Source organism: Rhinopithecus bieti, unplaced genomic scaffold (genome assembly GCF_001698545.2).
Source record: "Rhinopithecus bieti isolate Rb0 unplaced genomic scaffold, ASM169854v2 scaffold_48089, whole genome shotgun sequence".
NCBI classification, from domain to species: Eukaryota; Metazoa; Chordata; class Mammalia; order Primates; family Cercopithecidae; genus Rhinopithecus; species Rhinopithecus bieti.
This window is the reverse complement of record NW_016819479.1, coordinates 39315-63516: the sequence shown is the minus strand read 5'-3', so window position 1 is coordinate 63516 and position 24202 is coordinate 39315. Positions and strand designations below refer to the sequence as shown.

Sequence of the window (24202 nt, the reverse complement as noted above, 5' to 3'; positions counted from 1 at the left end):
TTGTATGAGAAAAAGACATAGGGACACATCATTAACATTTAGTGAGTCAGGATGGTGAGCACGGGAATAAAGTTGTGAACAAGATACAGATCTGGCACTAAACAGGAGACAATTTGGTTTTGATGAAAATTGCGAGGTGAGGGGTATGGAGGGACAAGAGCAGGGAAGGCTTCACTAGATAGGCAATGGATAACCCTAATGCTGGATCTGAGTGATGAAGAGGAGCTGATGGGTGACTAAGGAGGGAAAGAACATCACAGCTGGCAGGAACAGCAGTGCGAAGGCCTGGAATCCCAAAACTGCCTGATATTTCTAAGAAACAGAACTGCGGGTATGGAGAATATAACATGTGAAGAGACTGGGGTAAGCAAAGACCCCATCACAGAGGACCTTCTATCGAGGTCAAGAACTTGGCATTTTTTCTTGAAGCTAACAGACTAACATCAAATCATTTCTCTCACTCAAGTCTTAGGCTTTTTTAAAGATTTATTTATTTTTAACTCTCTTAAATGAATTTAGAGCATTTTTCAGAGGATTAAATGAATTTCATTAAATTTTCTTACACAAGAAAGATGTATTAGATTTGAAAAAAGGACTGGATATTATTTTCCAAATGTCTACAGTTTCTGTTGTCAAGTTACAAACTGAATCAACTACGTTTGGTCGTCAAAACCAATCAAAGTTAAGATCTAGCTGAGTTACAATTGACATTTTCCTCATCTGATGTATTACTCTGGATTCTTGGGCTTCTCTACTGTGCTTCAATACACAAATAACGATAGTTTCACAAGAAGACACACTACTGCATATGAATCCTTTTGAAATGACTGAAGATTTATCCTAAATGTAAATCTTAGTAGGGAAAATCACTACATTAGACAATAATTATAATTAATGTAATAATAGTTAAAGGCACTCAAAACTTCATGGAGAACAAAAGGCTAGAGATAGAACAATGCTCAGACTGACAACTTCATGGTAACTACATGACAAATCCAGAGGGCACTACTCACACACATCCATTCAGTGGGAATAGCACCCCCGACGGTTGTGCGGTACGCAACCGACATAGGAGTATGCAGCAGCTCTGGCCAATTCAGGGATTAGACTGTTAAACCTTATGCTGCAAAAAAGAAATGACAGACAAACTGGTATAGAAATGTCTAATCAAAAGCTTCAGGAAAATAATTCTGGTTGTGCTGATGTTTAACTTCAGTGAAATTCATAAAGTTTCATGTAATTAATTTTCAAGGCTCCTGTAGTTCAGAGATCTCTATGAAAACTCTTCCCGGGTATCTCTGACAAAACCGCCAAAGGATCTGACCTTCCCAGGAGCTGTTATTTAAAGAGTAAGGACAGTAGTAATGACTTTATTATTTGCTCCTCTCTCTCTGTCCTCTCTCTCTCTTTCTGACCAGAGAAGAATCTCTAGAACAAAATTATACTTCCTGACATGAACCCAGCAATTTTTAAGGTGGTGTTTATTAAGTAGAGGATGACCAAATGATTCAGCATGGTTGATAAAACTGTGATTTAGTAGCAAAGACTGTATTTTCAGAATTTAAAATGTAATTTCCATCTTGATGGCATTTGTGATTATTATATTGCTTACACATTTTTACGCTTTTCATAAGAACAGCTGAGAATATATTTAGTTAACCAAAACCTCCAAGGAAAATTTCATTCCTCTATTATTGTTATTATCATATCTACATGTATTATTACAGAGCTTACAATAAGCAGGGTTTAATAAATGAGTTGTTTAATATAAGAAACCAGAGCCTATGATACAACACATACACAAATACACACTATGCATACATATAATTGTTCCTTTCGATGGTATTCTTCCTCTCCCAGGCTAAAATGTACTATTGATAAAGGAGAACAGGAAGGAAGTTGCTGGCTTTTTCCCTCTCTAGTTTCAGAGTACATGTAAGGACTCATGGACTGACTCAGAGGATACACAATACACATTGTTAAGAAGCTTCAGTCTCACTTACTCAGATTTAATACTAGGACATAGCTACCTCTAAAACGTACTTTTTCATATACAAGACTTTATACACTCGCTTTGTTTTTTAGCAGTCTTAGATATCAGTTTCTTAGTTGATAGCAAACCCACGATAAACAAGAACCTGTTTCCTGCAACATGTGTGGTAAGTGTGAAGAGCCATCTAGAAGGTAAGGGAATGAGGAAGTGGTGTGTAACCATCCATGATTTCACCAGCAAATAAACTGTATGTAACTCTCAAGTGTCTATAGGACTGTTAAAGCATATGTTCAAATTGTGCCCATCCAAGCAGTTTGGAGGAATACACTTGTTACAATAATGTACCACCAGAGAACATGAGTAATTCTAACGCATTTAACCTTCCCTTTCTATATATCTTTGCTTACAAAAAAGTGAAGCCCAATTAAATCTGAAAAAAAAAAAAACAGAAAATGACTGATACAGACTCATATTTCTGACCTAAGGAAATCAGAATTTGTTGCTGAAATCCAAGTTATATTTTGAGGGCATCCAGTACATTTTAAATGTATGTGAAAAACACATCTCTTAACACATGCTTAAGAAAAGGAGCTTAACTTTCTGAGACTAGATTTATTTCTAATTGATCAGGAACTTTTTGACCCAAGAAAAGGATAATTCCCAGGCAACAGATTCATGAACCAATTTTATTCTAGTTTTTTTCATAATGCCAGCTGCTGAGTAGCAGACAACTGGGAGATCTAGAATATTCTCGTTGATTAAGGAATACCTCTGAGAGATTTGAATCACAATATTTTGTCCCTGGAAAACATTGTAAAGCAATTTAAAAACTTTCCATCCCTCAGTACAACTGACTCAAAAATCCATTGAGAATAGTTATCTTTTAAATAAACACTCAAAGACTTTAGCTATTTTTAGAACACATAGCTTTGTCCTGGCAGATTTACAAATCCCATCATGAGGGATTAGTGCATTTCACTGTATAGGGAAGGATTCTCTTCTTTGTCTCTGAAACCCTGGAGCTTCTACGTAACTACTTGTTAACCTTTCCGTATTATGCAATGATGCCAAAGTCTAATACTTAATTCTAAGTCATGGTTCTGTGAGAGTCTTTTCCTTCCAGAAGTTACCTTTTTTCAAAGCATTAATATAATTATAATAATGATCTGTATTTCCTGTCTTATTTAAATAGTTATCTGAAGAGTTATGTGTAAATTTTATGAATCTAAACGTATTTTAAAACTCCAAGGGGATATGTTTTCAAAGAATCTATAATTAATCTCATAAAGCCATGAATTTTCCTTAAAAGGAAAATTAATTATTCTGCATCCATGGATAGGTATCTTCACTTACCACAAATACTAAAAGTATCAATAATGTATGGAGAGTAATTAATAATACAAAATCATTTTATAAAAGTGGGAAATGAGATAAAAGATATATCCTTCTGGCCTATTACTATGAGTATGTAATCTCATATTTGATGTTTCTTTGAGCACATTGTATCTACTTGAAATAAGAAATGTTTAATTAAACTCAAAATAACCACTTATGACTCCAGGGTAACTTTCTTGCTGCTCCATAATTATGATCTTTTCAATGTGACTTTTAAAAGTAGCATCTAATTTCATTATACTTAACCTAAATTATCCTTTAGATTTTACATTTACATATATGTATATACATATATACACATAACATTTTATATATACACATGCATACATGTATATTTATATGTATCTATTTANAGCACATTGTATCTACTTGAAATAAGAAATGTTTAATTAAACTCAAAAATAACCACTTATGACTCCAGGGTAACTTTCTTGCTGCTCCATAATTATGATCTTTTCAATGTGACTTTTAAAAAGTAGCATCTAATTTCATTATACTTAACCTAAATTATCCTTTAGATTTTTACATTTACATATATGTATATACATATATACACATAACATTTTATATATACACATGCATACATGTATATTTATATGTATCTATTTATTTAATAAGTATATATTTATATATTATATGTATATATTTTATATATGTAATAATTTATATTTAATAAATTTATATATATATGAGATATGGCTTGGCTGTGTCCTCACTCAAATCTCACCTTGAACTGTAATAATCCCCATGTGTCAAGGGCGGGGCCAAATGGAAATAACTGAATCATGGGGGTGGTTTCCCCCATACTGTTCTAGTGGTAGTGAATAAGTCTCATGAGACCTGATGGTTTTATAAATGGGAGTTCCACTGCACAAGCTCTCTTGCCTGCCACCATGTAAGACATTCCTTTGCTCTTCTTCCATCTTCTGCCATGATTGTGAACCTCCCCAGCCACGTGGAACTGTGAGTCCATTAAACCTCTTTCTTTTATAAAGTAGCCAGTCTCCAGTATATCTTTATTAGCAGCATGAGAACAGACTAATACAATATATAAATGCATATGTTGACAATGTTCAACTTTATCTGAGCCTGTGTTCCAGGAAATCAGGGATGGTTAAGAAATCCCCCCATCCTTTTGCGTTCCTCAAAAGACTTTACTTACTGCAAAGAACCCCTCTTCCCCAAAGGACTCAGCTAAGACTCACGGAATCTCCCTTGTTTATCTGTAACAAGGCCAGACACAGACCTTTCAAATTCCCTTTCTTGCCTCATAAATGATTAGCTGAACTGTTTGTGTCCACTAACCAATATGAACAAAATATTAATACCTACTACCCGGACTTGGCCAAACTTTAATTAGGCTTCTCTCTTCCCCTTAGGCCCTGGAACTTTGACCCACTCTCACCCTAAGCCAGCACACAGCCTCTCCGTAATCGCCTCTTACCAAGAAAGCGCTGACCACAGGAAAGATGTTTCCTAACTGTAGGATCAACTGTGGGATCACGCTACCCACTCCCTCATATGTGCTTCTTTCTGACCTCCTTTGCCCTTCCCTATAAAAGAAAAATCCTTTCTGCCTGGCCTTTCAAATGCTTATAGATCTTAAGGTAGGAGCATTCTCCCTGTTACAATAGTTCCCCTATCACAGTAGTCCCCTCTTCTTATTGTGATAATTCTTTTGAACAGATTCTCTATCTAAATTCAGATTTGATTTTATTTGACAATGTCTGTGTTTGTACCATATATGTGTATGTATATATATATATACACACACACACACACACACACACACACACACACATTCAGAGAAGTGAAATCATTTTGCTCTGATTTGGGTTAACAATAAGGAAATTAGATAGATGTAGCCCATTTTTGTCTTCCTTGAGTAACAATATCAGAAAAGAAGCTTGTGACTATAAAACCTACAAGGGCTGTAAGAAACCAGAATGAAACAACTGGTTATCAATGTTTTCTTTCCACTTATATCACTGTAAGAAATAGTTAATGCAGAGTTAAGACATCAAACTCACTTAAGCTACAACTCACCTTAGGCTAAAATTCTGTGTGTAAGAAACAAATTTTCTCTAAAGAAAATTTTCCTGAAAGAAAAGTAAGACCTTCAATAACTTCACAAGTTGGAGCCAAGTCCTCTGGTCTATGATGCATCTATTCATTAGGATCCTGCCACTTTTGAATTATTCAGATTCATTATAAAATGCAGCTTTCATCTGAAAAAAAAAAAGTGTACCTCCAAGAAATGCTAAATTTAGTTCTACTGGAGATAAAGTGGTGTGTGCTTCCATAATCATGTCAACAGCCTGGCTTTTATCTCTACTAAACTCCTGGGCAGCACAGTTGGGATGCAGCCACCCAAGGCAGAAATCTGGACACCATGTAACCAATCTGCCTATTGCTAAGAAGCATTAACATTCTATTTGAACTGTCCTATATTGTTAGATAAGAGCTGTTTGAAATAATGTTTTAAACTTGTGGCTTTTCTTAAATTATAGATGGATCAATTATACTTCAAAAAATTTACCCATATATCTAACACTAATACGAATATTCTATATTATATAACTCTCTCTCTCTCTCTGCATCTTTTCAGCTTTAAATTGTAGAAATTTCTCAAAAACCAACCTTATAACATCCTCCTCTGCAACTATAAGCTATCAAATGAATTTTATGGATGCACATGGTTGTAAAACTTTGCCGCAGATTATATTTTAGAAGGTGGATGATTAAATTAATTTGTTATTAATATGGCCAGATTTGATATAACAAATTAGCCATAATGCTAATGAGTGGTAATTAAATGAGCAAGGCAGAAATTTAGACCTCCCCAGACCATGTTGAAGAGATCCAGCACATCTTTATTTTGATGTGTTTTCTTTTCACCATTATTCTCAAATTGTTTTGACAACCACACTCAAGTATCAAGATACAAGGCAGGGTTTTGGAATCTATGAAAGGCTAGAATATTTACTCACCGCTGAACCGGTATTTCCTCATGGAAGACTTCCCTGACCTCTCCAATTAGGTCAAACCCCATTGCACACTCTCATAGTGCCATGCACTTTTTAAAGGCACCCATCATAAGGACAAATTTACACATTGTGTGATTGTTAAGCAACAGCTTCCCCCACTAGACTGTCAGCTCTGAGACCAGAAGGCCACATTTTTATTCACCAGTACATTCCCAAGCACAAAGCCTGTCACCCAGTAAAGATGTAACAGATACATTTGTTGAATTAATAAATTTGGTTTACCAAAAATAAAATAAAAGTTTGTTAAATTATTATTTGCTCATTTATGGATTAGAAGCCTCATTTATGCATTGCACTTCCTTATTTATAAATGTCGATGTGGAAATAAACGAAATCACCTTCTTGAAGTGGGAGAGAAGGGTCTTTATTTTGCACTAATTAGCCAAACAATAACAGTATTCTACAAATGTGTCAGGAGCATCTTCTCAAATACCCTGTCCAGGGATAAATATATCAAACTTACTTTATAACCCCCAGATAGATGTTATGCCTTCTAAATGTATACTCTACACTTTATAAGGCCTAATAATGTTTTCTTTTGTGTATAAAAATAATGGTACTGACACATGAGATTCAAGCTGTTTTTCTAAAACTGATCTATCCATTCTCTCCCTTCTGTCACCCACCTTCTTCCTGATAATCAATGATATCCATTGTAAAGTGGCTGGTTAAGATTCCAAGTGAGTTTAGGGCTTACTAGGTTGAGTGAGACTAAACTGGCTGCCGTTGGAATAAGACCCTCAATTTTGGCTTCATCCCTATTTTGACCCCCCCCCCCCCGCCCCAGTTGCATTCACCAAATGTTTCTGGCATGACTGTTACCATAACTGTTTGCCAAAATTCCAACATTATTTTTAAAAGTTTAACAGACAAAAAAAATTAAAATACATTTTACAAGAAAATGAAAATTGAAGAAGTAAATGTTACCTAGAGAAGACGCAGAATAGACTCTGCTCTAACTCCTCAGTTGATAAAGGGCAGATTGTAGGTCTGAACAGTGGAACTGTGGCTGTGGAGGACGGCGCATGAGGAAGGAATATGAAAGGAGTATAGCCTTTGTAAAGTTTTTGCTAGAGGCGTGGCTCTTAAACTTCCTCTGTCCCATCAAGAAATGGCAGCTGGCAATGTCCATACTAAAAGCCAATGAAGAGCAAAGCTGTCCAAGAGAAACAAGAGGAGGCTGACTGGGCTCTCAGGGGTCCTGGGTCTGCTCTTCTGCTTTGGTATTGTTGTTTTGCTTTGCTTTCGTGATTCTCAGTCATACCTGTCCAAGGACTCAACTGTATCCATTCGCTCAGGGGTGAACAGGCCCTGGGAAGCTGATTCATGCTAACCAAGCTCACAGGAGATGGACCAATAAAAAAGGAAGTTAACTGATTTACTTACAAACAGAAATGTAACTACTGGGCAGATGGAACTAGTTATGTCACTTGGTCAATTCATTCTATTTCCCACTAGAAAAGTATACCTGGGAAACTAGATTGAGAAAAGAGAGTTGCTTTGTAAATACAGTGTTATAAATAAATTATTATCAAGCTACACTCTCTCACTGTAGCTTTCTGCACTAACCACTGACTACTGACAGTAGGCATATTCTGTCAAGGTGATTGAAATAGTCATACTAGATGGACAGGACACTCACTCCCTTAGATAAGTAAAATAATAAATATAAAGCACTTGGTAGGATACTTAATACATAGTAAGTGCTCAGTTAATACAAACCATTATTATTATGGTATGCAAGTATTTTGACAATATAGCATAGTGGGATGACAACATGGCCTTTAGAATTAAATCCTTGCTCCATCACTCACTTCCTATATGCCAATGGGAAGGTTCTTAACCTCTTGAGCCTCATTTCCCCTATCTGTAAAATGAGTATAATGGGAGTAATTTTATAGGGTTATCCTTAAAAGTAATTAAAATGTTGATTATTGTAAGCACTGAATGTTCATTTTATTAATAAAATAACAAACACTCGTATAGCATGTGCCAGATACTGTTTTATATATATTTACTCATTTAGTCCTCATTATAACCCTATGAGGTGGGGATAGTCGAAGAACCTGTCACTGGTAGACTGTATTTACCAATATCTGCTCCTCTTCCCTAAGAAGGTTTACATTTGTTCCACTCCACTGAAATCAGACTTGACTGTGGCTTGCTTTGACCAGTCAAATATGAGTGGAAGGGACATGTGACTCTACTGGGCAGAAGCTTTTAAAGCCCATTTTTGCATCCCTACCTCTGGGATTGTAGAAGTGTTTGCTGGGATGGAGTCCCCATTAGCCTGTGTTCCTGAGTGACCATTACTTACCTGTGATGGACACGTAGTACAAGCAAGAAATAAGTCATTGTGTTATATTGCAGTAGATTTTCAGATTTTGGTTACTATAGCACAACCCAGCATACCCCAATTGATACAAGAGCATAGAGACAAAACAAAATTTTCCCAAGGACACACAGCTAGGAAGTGTCTGGTTGCAGTGTCTGTACACTAAATCACTTTGCCTGCTGTTTCTCAATAATTGATAGTATAATAATATCAATATTAAGAATGGTTTATTATTAAAGCATTATTGTTGTTATTTGGAGGTCTCTTTCTAGACTTTGTAAATATATGCTTTTTTCTGAATATTCAAAAGGAACCCTAGCCTTTCTCTAGATTCTACAGCAACAACAGCTGGCAGATGCCAGAGACACCACTGGAAAAGTTCTCAATGGACAATGTGGATGACACTGGGCATGTTCCTTCTTTATATACCCTCAGGCAGCCCCCAAAGGCACAGTCACTATGTCTGTTAGAAGAGCCTGGTCTGAACATTCACACTAACAGCCCCCTCTCCACAGTATCTCATAGAATGATTTTAAATATCTATGGCCAGTAAGTGAAGCGTAGCCCACTTCTCACTCTCACTCAGCTTTCAGAGATGGATGCCTCTCCTCATACTTCTTTTCTCATTAGCCCATCATCTGCTTCCTTTCTTTTGTCTCTCAACAATGAACAGAGACTTCAAATGTGTTTTCAGGCTCTAACTGAAAGCATATTTCTTTGACAGTGAAATTACAATGACATCCATGTAATTTCCCCTATGTAGCAAGATTCCCCAGAACTGTGAGGTCCTGAAATTTGGGAATTCCGAGAGGGAATCTGCCTGGGTTAGAAACACAACTACACGGCCGGGCGCGGTGGCTCAAGCCTGTAATCCCAGCACTTTGGGAGGCCGAGATGGGCGGATCACGAGGTCAGGAGATCGAGACCATCCTGGCTAACACGGTGAAACCCCGTCTCTACTAAAAAAACACAAAAAACTAGCCGGGCGAGGTGGCGGGCGCTTGTCGTCCCAGCTACTCGGGAGGCTGAGGCAGGAGAATGGCGTGAACCCGGGAGGCGGAGCTTGCAGCGAGCCGAGATCGCGCCACTGTACTCCAGCCTGGGCGACAGAGCGAGACTCTGTCTCAAAAAAAAAAAAAAAAAAAAGAAACACAACTACACATGGAGAAGTGAGAAGCTTAAATCTCGGCTCTTCCCACGGAAACTGAAAATGTTTTAGATAAAAGCACAAAGAGCAAAGGCTTAAGTAGTGATAAAAGGCAAAAGCGTTAGGAGGAAAAATAATAGTCACATATACTAAACATAAATTTATAAAAGCAGCCCAGAATCATGGCACACATTGGAATGCATTAAATTATAAGTTGTAAATCTATTCAGGAAGAGTGTAAATACATATTTAATAGGAATGACCATTGAAGGGGTAATAGTTTCATTCATTTTTTATTTATTGCCTGTTATTCAACTAGTAATCAATGAAATTCATGAATAAATAAGAAGGGCAGCTACTTCTTAACCCTTTTATTTCTTCTTTAAGCCCTAGTGATTGCCTACTTCATAGTTTTTCCTTTGTAATAAAATACTTATTAATTATATTTCTTTAGTATTATTTTTATACATCTGTACTTGACACTTCTCCAGCCTGCTAAAACTGATTTTTCCATAAAACCTTTAAAAATACAAAGTAATAAAATTTAGTTTCTTAAAGTAGCCAACAGGACAACTTAGAAAAATACATATTGGGAAAGCTCACTAGAATGCTCCCCTTGGGGTCTTTCTGATTTCAGTTTTATAGATGTGATCACCTTTACAATGCAGTTGGTTTTGTACTTAAAAAGTCAAATCACTCTGGATAGAGTTCAAGACTTTAGATGAATTCCACTTCATTGCAAATAGCATTTTATCAGTGATATAGTGTAAGTCCACATCTTGCTCCCAAGAGATCCTCAGAACTCTCATGAGTGAAACACTTCCAAAATGACTAACAACGTACTAGAATATGTTGGCTATGTAAGTGAAGTTGTAGTATCCCTTTCTGAAAGCCTTAAAAAAACAGGAAAAATTTCCATTGTGAGATTTTAATATTATGCTAACAACCAAATGTCTATAGTTTGAATGTTTGTGTCCCTTCCAAAATTCATGTTGAACTTAATCCCCAATGCAATAATATCAAGAGGTGAGGCCTTTAGGAGGTGATTAGTGCTTTATAAAAGGGCTGAGGGGAACTATCTAGGCCCTTTGCCTTATTTTGCCTTTCTTTCCCTTCGGCCATTTGAGGAGACACCGTTTCTCCCCTCTGAAGGATGAAGCAAGAAGTCACCATCTTGGAAGGAGAGAATGTGCTATCACCAGACACCAAACCCACTCCTGCCTTGATCTTGGACTTCCCAGCCTCAAGAACTGTGAGAAATAAATTTCTGTTGTTTATAAATTACCCAGTCTCAGGTATTTTATTATATCAGCACAAACAGATTAAGACACAAAACTCATTTTTGAAGGACATCATGGAGAAGAAACAGAGGGAAAGGTCTGTTAACATGTGAGGGTGGAATGGAATGGAGTTATTTTGATTCAGTGATTGTCTTGAAAAGGTACCGAGGACTGAGTCATCCTATCATCCTAAATAAATACAATGGCTATGTAAGGAGACCAATTTTGTGTACAATAGTGAAAAAGAAAGAAAGGAAGAGGAAATTGACTGCTACAGTTGGATATAAACATATGGCAAAAGTGTGGAAAAATGCAAAACATATGCTAAGCAAGTCCCTACACTGGACCCATGTAGGTGCTAGAATATGAATTAAAAAAAAACAAAAGTATGGGATCTTCCAGAACCACCTGGATTTCAGTTTCCTTGCTAAATACTAAGTCCTGGTCTCTGGAACAATTTGGACACTGTAATTATAATTCTTATTCATTATATTGTAGAGTTAGTCATGTTTCTTTCTGCAATTTTTTCTTCAGCTTCCCTGTCATTTTTAATATCAGATAAATGTAATATTGAACTGCAGAAAACATTAAACAATTTATTTTTCAGTCTCAGCTCAATTTACTCTAAAGCCTATGCCCCTTTGCACCACTCCATGCTGTCAATCCCCCAACTGGCTGAGGACACATTTCTCATTTTTTTCCAGCTCCTTCCTTACTTATTGGAAATTACACTGGAATTAAATATTTTTTAGAAATATAAACCAACATATTTAACCAGTATTGGTTAATTCCCACTCTCTCTCTCTAGATAGTGGGGAATACTAGTCTAAATCATGTGTAAGGAAACTTTTTCAGTAGGCAATGCAGAATTGTATAGGTAAGTCATGCCACAGCCTCCTAATTCAGTGATTATGTCTTTCCAGGATGGTTATTAATCATTCAACCAACTGGAAGCAAGGGTAAATTGAATCTAGTAAGCTTATAAACAAAGAGTATTTATTAAAAGACTTTGAGGAGCTCAGTAAACCAATAGCAAGGCTGGAGAATCAAGTAGGAACCAAGTATTTCAGATCTAAGGCATAAGAACTAAAGGAAGAATCTTATAGAAAAAGATGTCTTCTTAGAGCAGCACCACTGGAATAAAAAGTCTTCAGCAGAGCCCAGGTTCTTTTTCTCTCAGCTAACAATTCAAACTCAGAGGAGGTCATTTGTCCAGTTCTTGAGGAAAGGACACCAGATTAACAGGCCCCAAACTCAATGGAGGAGAAAAAGGAGCTATAGGAAGTATGGAAATATTCTCTACTCTTGTTGAGTAGTAGTCCACTACTCTGGTGCTCAAGCTGAAATACCAGCAGCTATAGTATGTGAGTTATAATAATAGAAGATCAATTCTGTCTGAAAAGCTTTATCTTGGAATAATTTGAACAGCATTTGCTCAATCACATCTAGCAATAAGCTTCTGTCACTAAACCAGACACATTAACAAATCTCTGACAACACTAAGTGGCCTTAAGTCAGAAGTTAACAAAGAAACAAAAATAACAAAAACTAGCTCCTCCATGTTCATCCTCACCTGGCAAACAAACAAAACTAACAGCTAACATATATACTGTCTAGTTTTCTGCACTGTGACTTACATCTTTTGTATGTATTATCTCATTTAATTCTCACAAACTCTGGGATGTAAGTATTATTACCACCCTGAGGGAGATAACATAACTTGGCTAGTCTCACCACTATCAGGTAATCACACGGGGCCTGCATTCTTATTTCTGCACTAGGCTGCCTGGACCCAATGGGACTGATATGGTTTGGCTGTGTCCCCACCCAAATGTCATCTTGAATTGTAGTTCCCACAATCCCCATGTGTTGTGGGAGGGACCCAGTGGGACGTAATCAAATCATAAGGGAGGTTACCCTCATGCTGTTTTCATAATAGTGAGTGAGTTCTCACAAGATCTGATGGTTTTATAAGGGGCTTTTCCACCTTTTGCTCAGCACTTCTCCTTGCTGCTGCCATATGAAGAAGGACATGTTTACTTCCTCTTCCACCATGATTGTAAGTTTCCTGTGGCTCTCTCAGCCATGCTGAACTGTGAGGCAATTAAACCTCTTTCTCTTATAAATTAATTACTCATTCTCAGATATGTCTTTATTAGCAGCATGAGAAAAGACTAATACAGGGACTCAGCCACATGGATGGAGTTTTAGAGGAGGCAGAACATTGTAGTGGATAGAACCATGGGCATGAGTTAAAAATTGCAGGCTGGCCATTTACTAGCTGTGTGACTCCAGGCAAGAAATTTCAACCCCCCACAAGCCTCAATTTCCTCATTTGTGAGATGGAGAGAGTCCTACCAGAGTCAGCATGTCATGTTGCAAGATTGCACTGTTGTGGCAAGGAAGAAAGGGGAAATGCATATAAAGTACCTAGCCTTGAGTGCTGATCACAAATTAAGTGCTGAACAATCGATGGCCATTATTATATGTCTGTCTCTCCTTATAGACTAGTCTTGGAGACCCAGGTAATCCTCTTGTTATTTGGATCCCTAGTACCTTTCTGTGATTGGTACATTAACAAGCCCATATAAAATCTCCTGAACATAAAGTGTTTATATCAGGGATCACACTGCCACATTATAATCTAGGGTTATAATAAGCACCTCTTTAACACTACAGCTCTAGGTCATCCCTGCTCCTTAAGCAAATGATGCCTTATCCATTCCCCTCCTCCACTGGCCTCAGACTGCTAACTTCATGAGGTCAGAGTCTGTATCTCGTGATCTCCATGTATCCCCAATGCCTAACACAGAGCCCAATGCATAGTAGGGGCTTATCACTTGTGGATTGAATTTTTAATAGACATTTGTAGTATGTTTTACAGTTAACCTAACACTTTCACATAATCATGTGCAGTATCTCTGCAGCACAGGTTAAAGACATAGGGTCTGGAGCCAGACTACCTGAGCTCAGACTTTAGTTCCACCATTTACTAGCTGAGCAGCCTAAGGAAATATACACAGACTTGCAATGCCTCTGTTTTTTCACCTGTAAAATGAGATTAATAACAATACTGAGGTGGTGTGAGTGTTAAATTGTTAATTCATATAAACCTCATAAAACAGTACCTAGCACAAAATGAGTGTTCTTTAAATGTCAGCAATTATTAATTTTTGTAGCTATTTTCTCCCATTTAGCTATCAAGAATATATTCTGTCTGCCTAAATCATTTCTCTTTTCATGTAAGAAAATATAAAAGGTGGCATATTTACTTCAAAATCCTAAAATTAATGTGCAGCAGACAGCAAATCATATTCTCAAGAAAATTACTTCCAAAGCTATTTGCAAAAAGAAATGTATTTATAGGAACTGTTCTTAAAATAAAAATCCTCAATGGCCCTAGATATTCTTCTGTACTTTGTCTCTTCGAAATCATTTGTGTTGGAATCTTCCCCAGAAGCATTTGTCATTATTCTTTCCATAAATAAGAACAGCCATATTAACTTGAACGTAAGTGTTCATGTGAGTAAACACACACACACACACACACACCAGGCAAATTAATCTCACACATGGGCTGTACCCTGCCTGCACCGAAAACCTCATTGCCTTATTAAGGCAAAAACCATGTCAATTCCAGTATGCAGCTCCCCATCTCCTAGAGTATGAACCTAGAGATCAAGCCACACATTCCTTAAGGCGTCACATGACCCAACTTCAAACGATACTACAAGGCTTCAATAATCAAAACAGCATGGTATTAGTATAAAAACAGATATATAGACCAATGGAACAGAATAGAGAGCCCAGAAATAATGCTGCACACCTACAACCATGTCATCTTCAATAAAGTCAACAACAAGCAATAGAGAAAAGACTCCCTATTCAATAAGTGGTGCTGGAACAACTAGCTAGTCATGTGCAGAAGATTGAAATTGGAAGCTAACCTAGGAAATACCATTCTGGACATAGGACCTAACAAAGATTTCATGACAAAGACACCAAAAACAATTGCAACAAAAACAAAAATTGACGGTGGGACCTAATTAAAGAACTTCTGCACAGCAAAAGAAACTATCAAGACAGCAAACAAACAACCTACAGAATGGGAGAAGATATTTGCAAACTATGCATCCAACAAAGGTCTAACATTCAGAATTTATAAGGAACTTACATTAACAAGCAAAATTAAACAACCCCATTAGAAAGTAGGCAAAGGACATGAATGGACACTTTTCAGCAGAAGACACACATGCAGCCAACAAGCATATAAAAAGGTGTTCAACATCACTGATCCTTAAAGAAATGCAAATCAAAACCACAATGAGATACCATCTCACAGTCAGAATAGCTAAAAGTCAGAAAATAACACATACTGGCAAGGTTGTGGAGAAAAGTGAATGTTTATACAATGCTTGTGAGAATGTAAATTCATTCAACCATGTGGAAAGCAGTGTGACAATTTCTTAAAGAACTTAAAATAGAATTACCATTTGACCCCAGCAATCCCATTAGTGGGTATATACCCAAAGGAATATAATTCCTTCTACCATAAAGACACATGGACGTGTCTGTTTGTCACAGCACTATTCACAATAGCAAAGCATGGAATCAACCTACATGTCCATCAACAGTGAACTGGATAAAGAAAATGTGGTACATATACACCACAGAATACTACACAGCCATAAAAAATAATAAGATCATGTCCTTTGCAGCAACATGGATGGAGCTGGAGGGCATTATCCTAAGCAAACTAATGTAGAAACAGAAAACTAAATACCATATGTTATCACTTGTAAGTGGGAACTAAACAATGAGACCACATGGACACAAAGAGAGGAATAGCAGACACCAGGGCCTACTTGAGGATGGAGACAGAGGGTCAAAAAACTACCTACTGCATACTATGCTTATTACTTGGGTGATGAAATAATCTGTACTGCAGCCCCCTGTGACATGCAGTTTACCTATATAACAAACCTGCACATGTAACCCTGAATCTAAAGTAGAGGTTAAAAAATCCAAACCATCATATTTAATCCTTGACATTTCTCTACACATTGGAGAGATGAGGAGGAGAAAAGTAAAGGCACAGGGGACTTCTGAATGTTTCATCTACCTTCAATACTGTGATGTTCCAAGCAAAGCTCTCGGTTGCTTTGTTGAGTTTTCTTCCCTTCAAGCCTTCTTTTGCCCCCAAATTATGAAGTTCTTCATGGAACTCCATCCCTTTGAAGAAAGAATGCATAAGAAATCTGAGTATATATCTCAGAAAAATGGGCATCTTATAATGAAAATATTATCAGTAAAACATAATTTCGCATTCCTGTCTTCTCATAATTTCCAAATCCCTAAATTGAATCATCCTTTTCACTCTGTTCATCCCACCAATAGTGTCCTTATGCACAAATTGACAATAGTCAATGCATTGGACTAAATTGCATTTAAAACAGCCAGGAGCCATAGAAAATGTCATGAGAAGTAAAAAAGTAAATTCCATGGGTCCAAAAAAATAGGAAGAACAAATAAGACCTAGTATTTAATAATACAACAGGATGACTATAATCAATAATAATTTAATTGTACTCTTAAAAGTAACTAAAACATTATAATTGGAGTGTTTGTAACACAAAAGAGAAATGTTTGAGGGGATGGATACCCCATTTTTCATGATATAATTGTTACACATTACATGCTTGTATCAGAACACCTCATGTACCCTAAAAATATATACACCTCTGTACCCACAAAATTAAAAATTAAAAAAAATTTATTAAGTAAATAAGTAAGAAGCAAATTATTCCAACAGGTTACATTGATCTTGTTTGTCCTCTTCCTGGTTTATGCATGAAATGGTCTGATGTGTCCATGGCAACCATATGTGAGGAATGCATATGTCTTGTTTTTCTTTATGAACCATTCCTGTGGCTTAATAGTAGGCCCTGGAGCCCACATAGATAACAATAAGTAATTAGCAATGTCGACTAAAATAAAAGACTTTTAAAAAATACCATTCTGGGAAACACCCAAGTGTTTCAGATTTGGAAATGACCTTAAAGTATTTTTAGCTCAACCATCTACTTGAGCTTGAAGACTATGAAAACCATCACCATCATGTTTCTTCAGCCTTTGTCTTAGCACCTTAAAGACGGAAGTCTCATTCTCTTATGAACAGCTCATTCCATCTTCTGAAAGCTATGACTGATATCGAGTCATAGCTTCCCTGGAACTTCTTCCCTGGAACTTCTACTCCTTGGTGCTAGCTGGACACAGACCAAAAAGGTCTAAACTCTTTTCTACAGTGCAAGCTTTGAGATATTTGAAGAAAGATATTGGGTAAAATCCCTTCAAGTTTTCTCTAGGTTAACCATTCAAACATATTCAGCTTACCAATGAAACTCTTCTTTAAGGACGGCATCCAAGCAAGGCCACTGCATTGCCCAGTTTCCTGGAGCTGAGCTCTGTGGGAACCTGTCTCCAGGAGTGAACATGTACTCAAAAGCTTGGAGAAGCCCACATGAGGTCAGGGATCTACCACCATTCTCCTTGTTCTAGTTTTTATATTTTTATTAATGTAGCCTAAGACCATGTTAACTTTCCTGGTGCTAACATCACAGACATAGTGCATAGTAAAGAACATGAGCATGGAGCCCAGCTCTACCACTTACTAGCTATGTGAGTCTAGGAAAGACCCTGACATCTCTGGGCTTCAATTTCTTCACTGGTGACATGTGGTTAACAAGTGGGTTTACCTCATGGGATTGAGGTAAAGTTTAAGTGAATCAATACATATAAAGATCTCAGAGCAGTGCCTGGCATCAAGTAAGTATCAGGTATTATTATTTTTGTGCTTCCTGTCAACAGAAACATCTAAGCCTGCTGGTCAGTCAGTGAAAAACACCATTTTAAAAGTTTGGTCTGAATTCAAAGGGCAGCTCCACCACGTGTTGATATGGGACCTAGGGTAAGTCACTCAGTCTCTCAGAATCTCAGGTGCCTCATCTATAAATCAGATATAATGATGATTACTTTGCAGAGTTGTCATGAGTAAAACAGTGTGTGCTTGGTATAGCATATGCATATGTATCAAGCAGTTGCTACTGTTGTCGTCTTCCTCATCATAATCATTATCATCACTATCGTGTGTGTGGATAGAGAAGGCTGTGGATCCAGAAGATGAAAGCACAAGGGTGTGGATGAAGGTGAACAGAAATAAACAAGTGCACTCTCACAGATATGTGACTCATCTCATACTTAAAAAGAAACAACAAATCGAAATCTAAAGTGAAAACTAGTAATGGGGCAAAAGCCTAGAAGATTAATACGATTTTGGTTCCAATTGTAAAATTAAAGTGGGTTTTAAGGGACTGTATGGAACCACAGCTTCAATACCAGCAGTAGAAGATTTTGATGGGGTTCCAGACAACAAAACTAGATTCATCCCTCATCCCTCTAGACATCTTCAGATACCACCCCAACCCTGTATACTCACATATAACCCACCTATTATCACTTGGATTTTGTCTGTACTAAACAAAGACTAAAGTGTAACTTAAAGTACAGTTAAGCAATGCCATAAAATAATTGAATTTTAAGAGAAGCAGCAGAAAGTTTTTGAAAAAAAATCTACCAAGAATTATTACAGTTTCTAAACAAAGTAGGAAAAGAAACAGAAAAAAATTAAAACAGTTACCTGCTTTCTGACACTGTACAATCTTTTCCTGGACTGTGTCTGCCATTTCTATGAGAAACCGGCTCTCTTGAATCATCTGTTACAAAACAAACATCAAAAAGGTAGTTGTCAGAATCCTTGAACTGGCTCATTGGGAAGATGACATACAGAAAGACCCACGTGATAACTCCAGTAACAGGAAGTCATAGTCTCACCACAACAGATGGGATGGGAAGGATGAGCTCTGTTCCAACCCCCATTCATCCTAACACTGAGGCTAGTGTCACCTTCCTTATGATTACTCCTTTGTGTAACACGCTTGGCACACAGTGGGCACCAAATAAGTAGCTGTCGAATAAATGTACACACATTCCTTATGTCCCAGGTCATAATCATAAATACCTAATTCCACTCCCTTAACACCAAAGATTACTGCAATATCAAGGCAAGTGGTATTGGAACATAATAGCAATGAGAACAAGAATAGGGTTGTTTATCCTTCCAGAGGCAGCAAAGTCACCTTTAAAAATATTATCTGCTCCATTTTATCCTCCCTGTCTCTCCCCCACCCCACTCCCACCAAAAAAATGAAGTATCTCCTATCTTCTCCAAATTCTCTCAAAGCTCCCTGTGTAGCACTCAAAGGTGGGTTTGAAGTCCCACTCAGCTACCAGCAGGCTCTGGTCCTTCCCATCTCACTCCTTCCTAAATGCCACTTCCAGAATCATCATCCAAAAGTACAGTACTAACTAATTCCCGGCTTTGTCATTTTCTCCCTTGCTTACTGAATGAAGTAAAATTTTTCTAACCTAGAGCTATGGTGTTCCAGTTCCCCTAAGTCTCATTTGACATGGATGAATCACGCTTCTCTAAACGCGCCCTACTTGTTCCTCCTCCCACACATTTCTTTCTGTTAGGGAAGTCTTCTTAAGCCATCTCCCCTGATCAAAATCCTGACAGGCCTCAAAGCTCACTTCAGTGCCCTCTTCTCTATTAGTTTCCTGATTTCCCCTTCTGTCTCCTTCTCACTCCCCATATTCCCAAAACATTCTATTTTTTCAATCTGTTCATGGAATTTTTTATTTTCTATCTTATAATTTATTCTTTACCTATATTCTTCCATCTTGTTGCTTCTCCAGTAAATTGTAATTCCAGTAGAGCAGGGACTCAATCTTATTCAGCTTTGTATTCCCAGATGCATCCATCCATTTACATAATCACTTTTTTTCCCTGTTTTACTTTTGTGATACTGATTTCTTCTCCCTCTCTACTACCCACATATGTGTGTGCAATAAAACATTTTATTTATTACTGACCACTTCTTAAACTTGTAATTATCTTTTTGAACTCCCATCTCTCTTTTTGTCTCTAGATTTCTCCACTCTTTTTTTTTCTAGGCTTCCTCATTTTCTGTAATTTTGTATGCTCTTAATTCTCTTTCAAATTAAGTACTGAAAATAAGCATAAAGCTTTTAACAGGATTACCCCTATAGAAATATAATACTCAAACATCAGAAAGTAAAACAAATGTTAAAACTTTATTACATGCTTATTTGAGGTCAAATAAATTTAGGATCAAAACATACTCCAAAACCTTATAGTTCAAGTTCTTTTCAAAAGCCCCCAAATAAGTATTTGTTAACCCCGTAGTATAAGTTGTTTCTTTTTTTCTCATTGTCTAATAAACCTCATAAAGAGATAATCAAGTATAATTTTACCTCAAAACAAGCTTCTCTTTGAGATTCCTCAGAAATAACCTGAAATCTTTTAGTAATAAAAGTCCCAAATTGTGCCCTCACATATTTCATCATTAATACTCTCAGAACATAAAATCATTGCTCATGTGAAATTGTTTCATAAGGGCATTCAATTTTCTCTATGTCAACAGCTTCTATTGTATCGAGAATAATAAATGTATTCTATTTTCTGCAGTCAGCTTTCAATTATTAGTAGCTATAGAAAAAACAAATGAGATGAATAGTTAAAATGCACCAATAATCCAAACCACAATTTAAGTCAAAAATTTCAAATTTTCCTTTCAACTAAGTAATTAATCTAAGTTGTCAGGGAGAAAAAATGGTCGATTTGAGTTTCATCTCCTTCCTAGATCTCTAACTGATACTGATGTAAATAAAACACAAAGCGCAAAAGCCAAGCAGAGAAGGTGAGAAGATGTCCTCAGATAATCCCTGAGCCTGGAAGTCAGCACACGACTCAGCCATGACGGCTGGGTTGACTCAGTTGATAGAATCTGGCAGTGGCCTGATTTACATATCTGATGTCTCAGCCTGAGCTGCTAGTTGCCTTTGCCTGTTGTAGTAATACAAAGAGCTTTTCTCTGGTTCTGTCACATGAATCTCTCCTAATGCATCTTATTTCCTTGTCAGGGCTTTGTCTCTAAAAGAATAGAGGACTTACCCAGATAAAGGTTGACATTACTTTATGCATTAGATGTATCCAGAGCAGGGATGTGTAAAGTTACTAGTTAAGAGTAAAATTATGTCTTTTAAAAGAAAACTTTACTGAAGGGGGCAGTGATACTGTTACTCAAAGATGGATTAAATTGTTCAGCTTTTGTGAGGAAACTATCCTTCCAGCTCTTTCCAGTAAGAAGTTTAACTAATTGCCCAGAATCATTGCAGAGTCAATGTAATTATTTAATAATACTGAAAAGATGCACTTTCATCATATCAGGACTCAAAAATCTTTCACAGATTCCCATTTTATCCTGAATTAGATCTAAATTCCTAGAACCAAATCTTTCTACTTAGAAGTCATCTTACAGACAGCCTATCATGGACAACCACATTTTATAGATTAAAAAAAAAAAGAGCTAAAAGTTAGCTTGCCTAAAACCACATGAATAGTTAGTGAAATAATTTAGACTAGAATCTAGGCATTCTTGAGGAGCAGACCATATTAAAGTGTAGAATTCCTATTGCAAGTGCAAGTTGGTGATAAACACTTAATAAAGTAACATTCATCAAATTAAGCATCATGAAAATAAAGTTTGCCATGACTGCTTTTTCCTCCAAGTCCAATTCACAACACATACCAACCATGATAAATATTTTTTCATATGAAACATAGGAAGAAATGTATTTCCTTGAGTCCTCTGCTTTTTCAGGAAGGAGTCAGGAACTTTGGAGAAGCTATTGCTCGAGAAAATGTGAGTCAATAAAAAGCTACACTACTCTAGACTTTTTTTGTCCTCTCCTTTTCAGAACACTGGAATAATTCCTCTAGCTCTTACTGTCCTTCTAAGCAAAACAACAACAACAACAACAACAACTGGGTTTTGATTTTATGGTTCTGCAGTGGCTCATCTTTTCAGATCATTTAAAACAAGATGAGTTTTATTAAACTTGGTACATTTGTAAATCAGATTGCTCTTACATATATAGTTGCTAACTAGAATGAAGATTATTTCCTTTAATTCTCGAGTTCCTTAAATATTTAAAATGAAGCAAATAAAAGCATTGCTAATAGGTTGGCATCTTGTTTTTAAGCAATCAAACCTGTCAATGTGATCAACTCTCAGTCATACAGAAACAAGTGTAAAGTCAGAATATTTGCATGTTCACTGAAAGTCCACTGCCTTTGGTGTATGCAGCAGAGCTCTCCATCCTGGGACTAATGCATCACATTTGCAAGCCTGATTTGTAATGGCACAGGACAAGTGAACTCGCACACACAACAGGTCAGAGGATGTTTGTCTTCATGTTCACAATGGTGACAAAATCTACTTCAGGGAGCCCTTTTGGCATAAACAGATCATTTTTTTTCTCTTGTTGTTTTGTTCCCCAAAGAGTTGTCAGCTATACTTTGAGTAGTCATTAGAAATATTTGTTTTTATCTAGCTGTCATTACAGTTTAGCTCCTTCATAAAACTTCCAAGTGAGTAGCCTTGGTAAACCTTCTCCAGCATTTTCAGGCCAATTTGACTACCTTACTACCTTTAACCAAAAGTGTTACAAAGCCTGAGCATTCAAGAATGCAAAGCGAACTTTGGGTATGCATGGACAAAATTCCACAAAATAGCCAACCTGAAATACTTGCTTATGGATATGTATCTCTGATATCCATGGTCCTAGAGATCCCAGTACCAAGTGGAAATTTTGCCACTCCTCAAGATGCTGATAATTTTCCCCTTACACAGAAAACGTGTCCAAAGACATTGCTGTACCCATATGTGAAGGAAGGTTCCATGCTCCAAGTGCACAGCATCTTGTTTTTAAACACCAAGCTCTGGTTGGGCACACACCAGCAGACCATTCTTTTTTTAGGTTCTATTACTATACAAGCAAAGATACTTCTTGAAATGCAAACTAATAGAGTTCCACACAAACTTCACAATGAGAGACAGTGATGGAAGGAGAGTATCTTTGACTTAACCCAATCTTAATTTAAATGGATTTCAATAAGCAAAACTAAATTAGGGAACTATAGACATAACTACAATTCTTTCCCATCCTGAGGCTGAATATATACTGGTTCTAACACTGATATAAGAGAATGTATTTAATCCAACCATTACACCTGGCTTAACTGCAATACTTACTAGTGTATTTGTTCCATTGCAAGCATGATTAGACAGCAATTAGCTCTTTTTTGCTGGATTCCTGCTCACTCTAGCACAATCAACTGCTCTCCAAATCACCCCCCAACTGACTTAGTATAAGATTAAATAACCCTTGACTTATGTTCTCTAGATTGTTTTGATTTCCTTTTTTCAAACAACAAATTAAAAAACATTGTTCTTACCATAGTAAAGTTTTAACTTTTATGTTAACATTAAATAAGTTAGCACAGAAGTCCCCTTTGGAGAATGCTTTGGGCTTCTTTTTTATTTTTATTCTTTATTATTATACTTTAAGTTCTAGGGTACATGTGCATAACGTGCAGGTTTGTTACATATGTATACTTGTGCCATGTTGGTGTGCTGCACCCATCAACTCGTCAGCACCCATCAACTCGTCATTTATATCAGGTATAACTCCCAATGCAATCCCTCCCCCCTCCCCCCTCCCTGTGATAGGCCCCAGTGTGTGATGTTCCCCTTCCCGAGTCCAAGTGATCTCATTGTTCAGTTCCCACCTATGAGTGAGAACATGCGGTGTTTGGTTTTCTGTTCTTGCGATAGTTTGCTGAGAATGATGGTTTCCAGTTGCATCCATGTCCCTACAAAGGACACAAACTCATCCTTTTTTATGGTTGCATAGTATTCCATTGTGTATATGTGCCACATTTTCTTAATACAGTCTGTCACTGATGGACATTTGGGTTGATTCCAAGTCTTTGCTATCGTGAATAGTGCCGTGGTAAACATA

At 37.0% G+C, this 24202-nt stretch overlaps 1 protein-coding gene across 1 annotated transcript in view; it reads right to left on the bottom strand.

The window, feature by feature from the left end:
• PLCL1 (phospholipase C like 1 (inactive)) overlaps positions 1-24202 on the bottom strand; it is a 67612-nt gene that overhangs the window by 30235 nt on the left and 13175 nt on the right. Inside the window, exons 3-4 of the mRNA XM_017858991.1 lie at positions 18894-18969; positions 16320-16429 (exon numbers count right to left, since the gene is read on the bottom strand). Of these exons, the coding sequence (XP_017714480.1) occupies positions 16320-16429; positions 18894-18969 (186 nt within the window). The remainder of the gene's footprint in view (positions 1-16319; positions 16430-18893; positions 18970-24202) is intronic.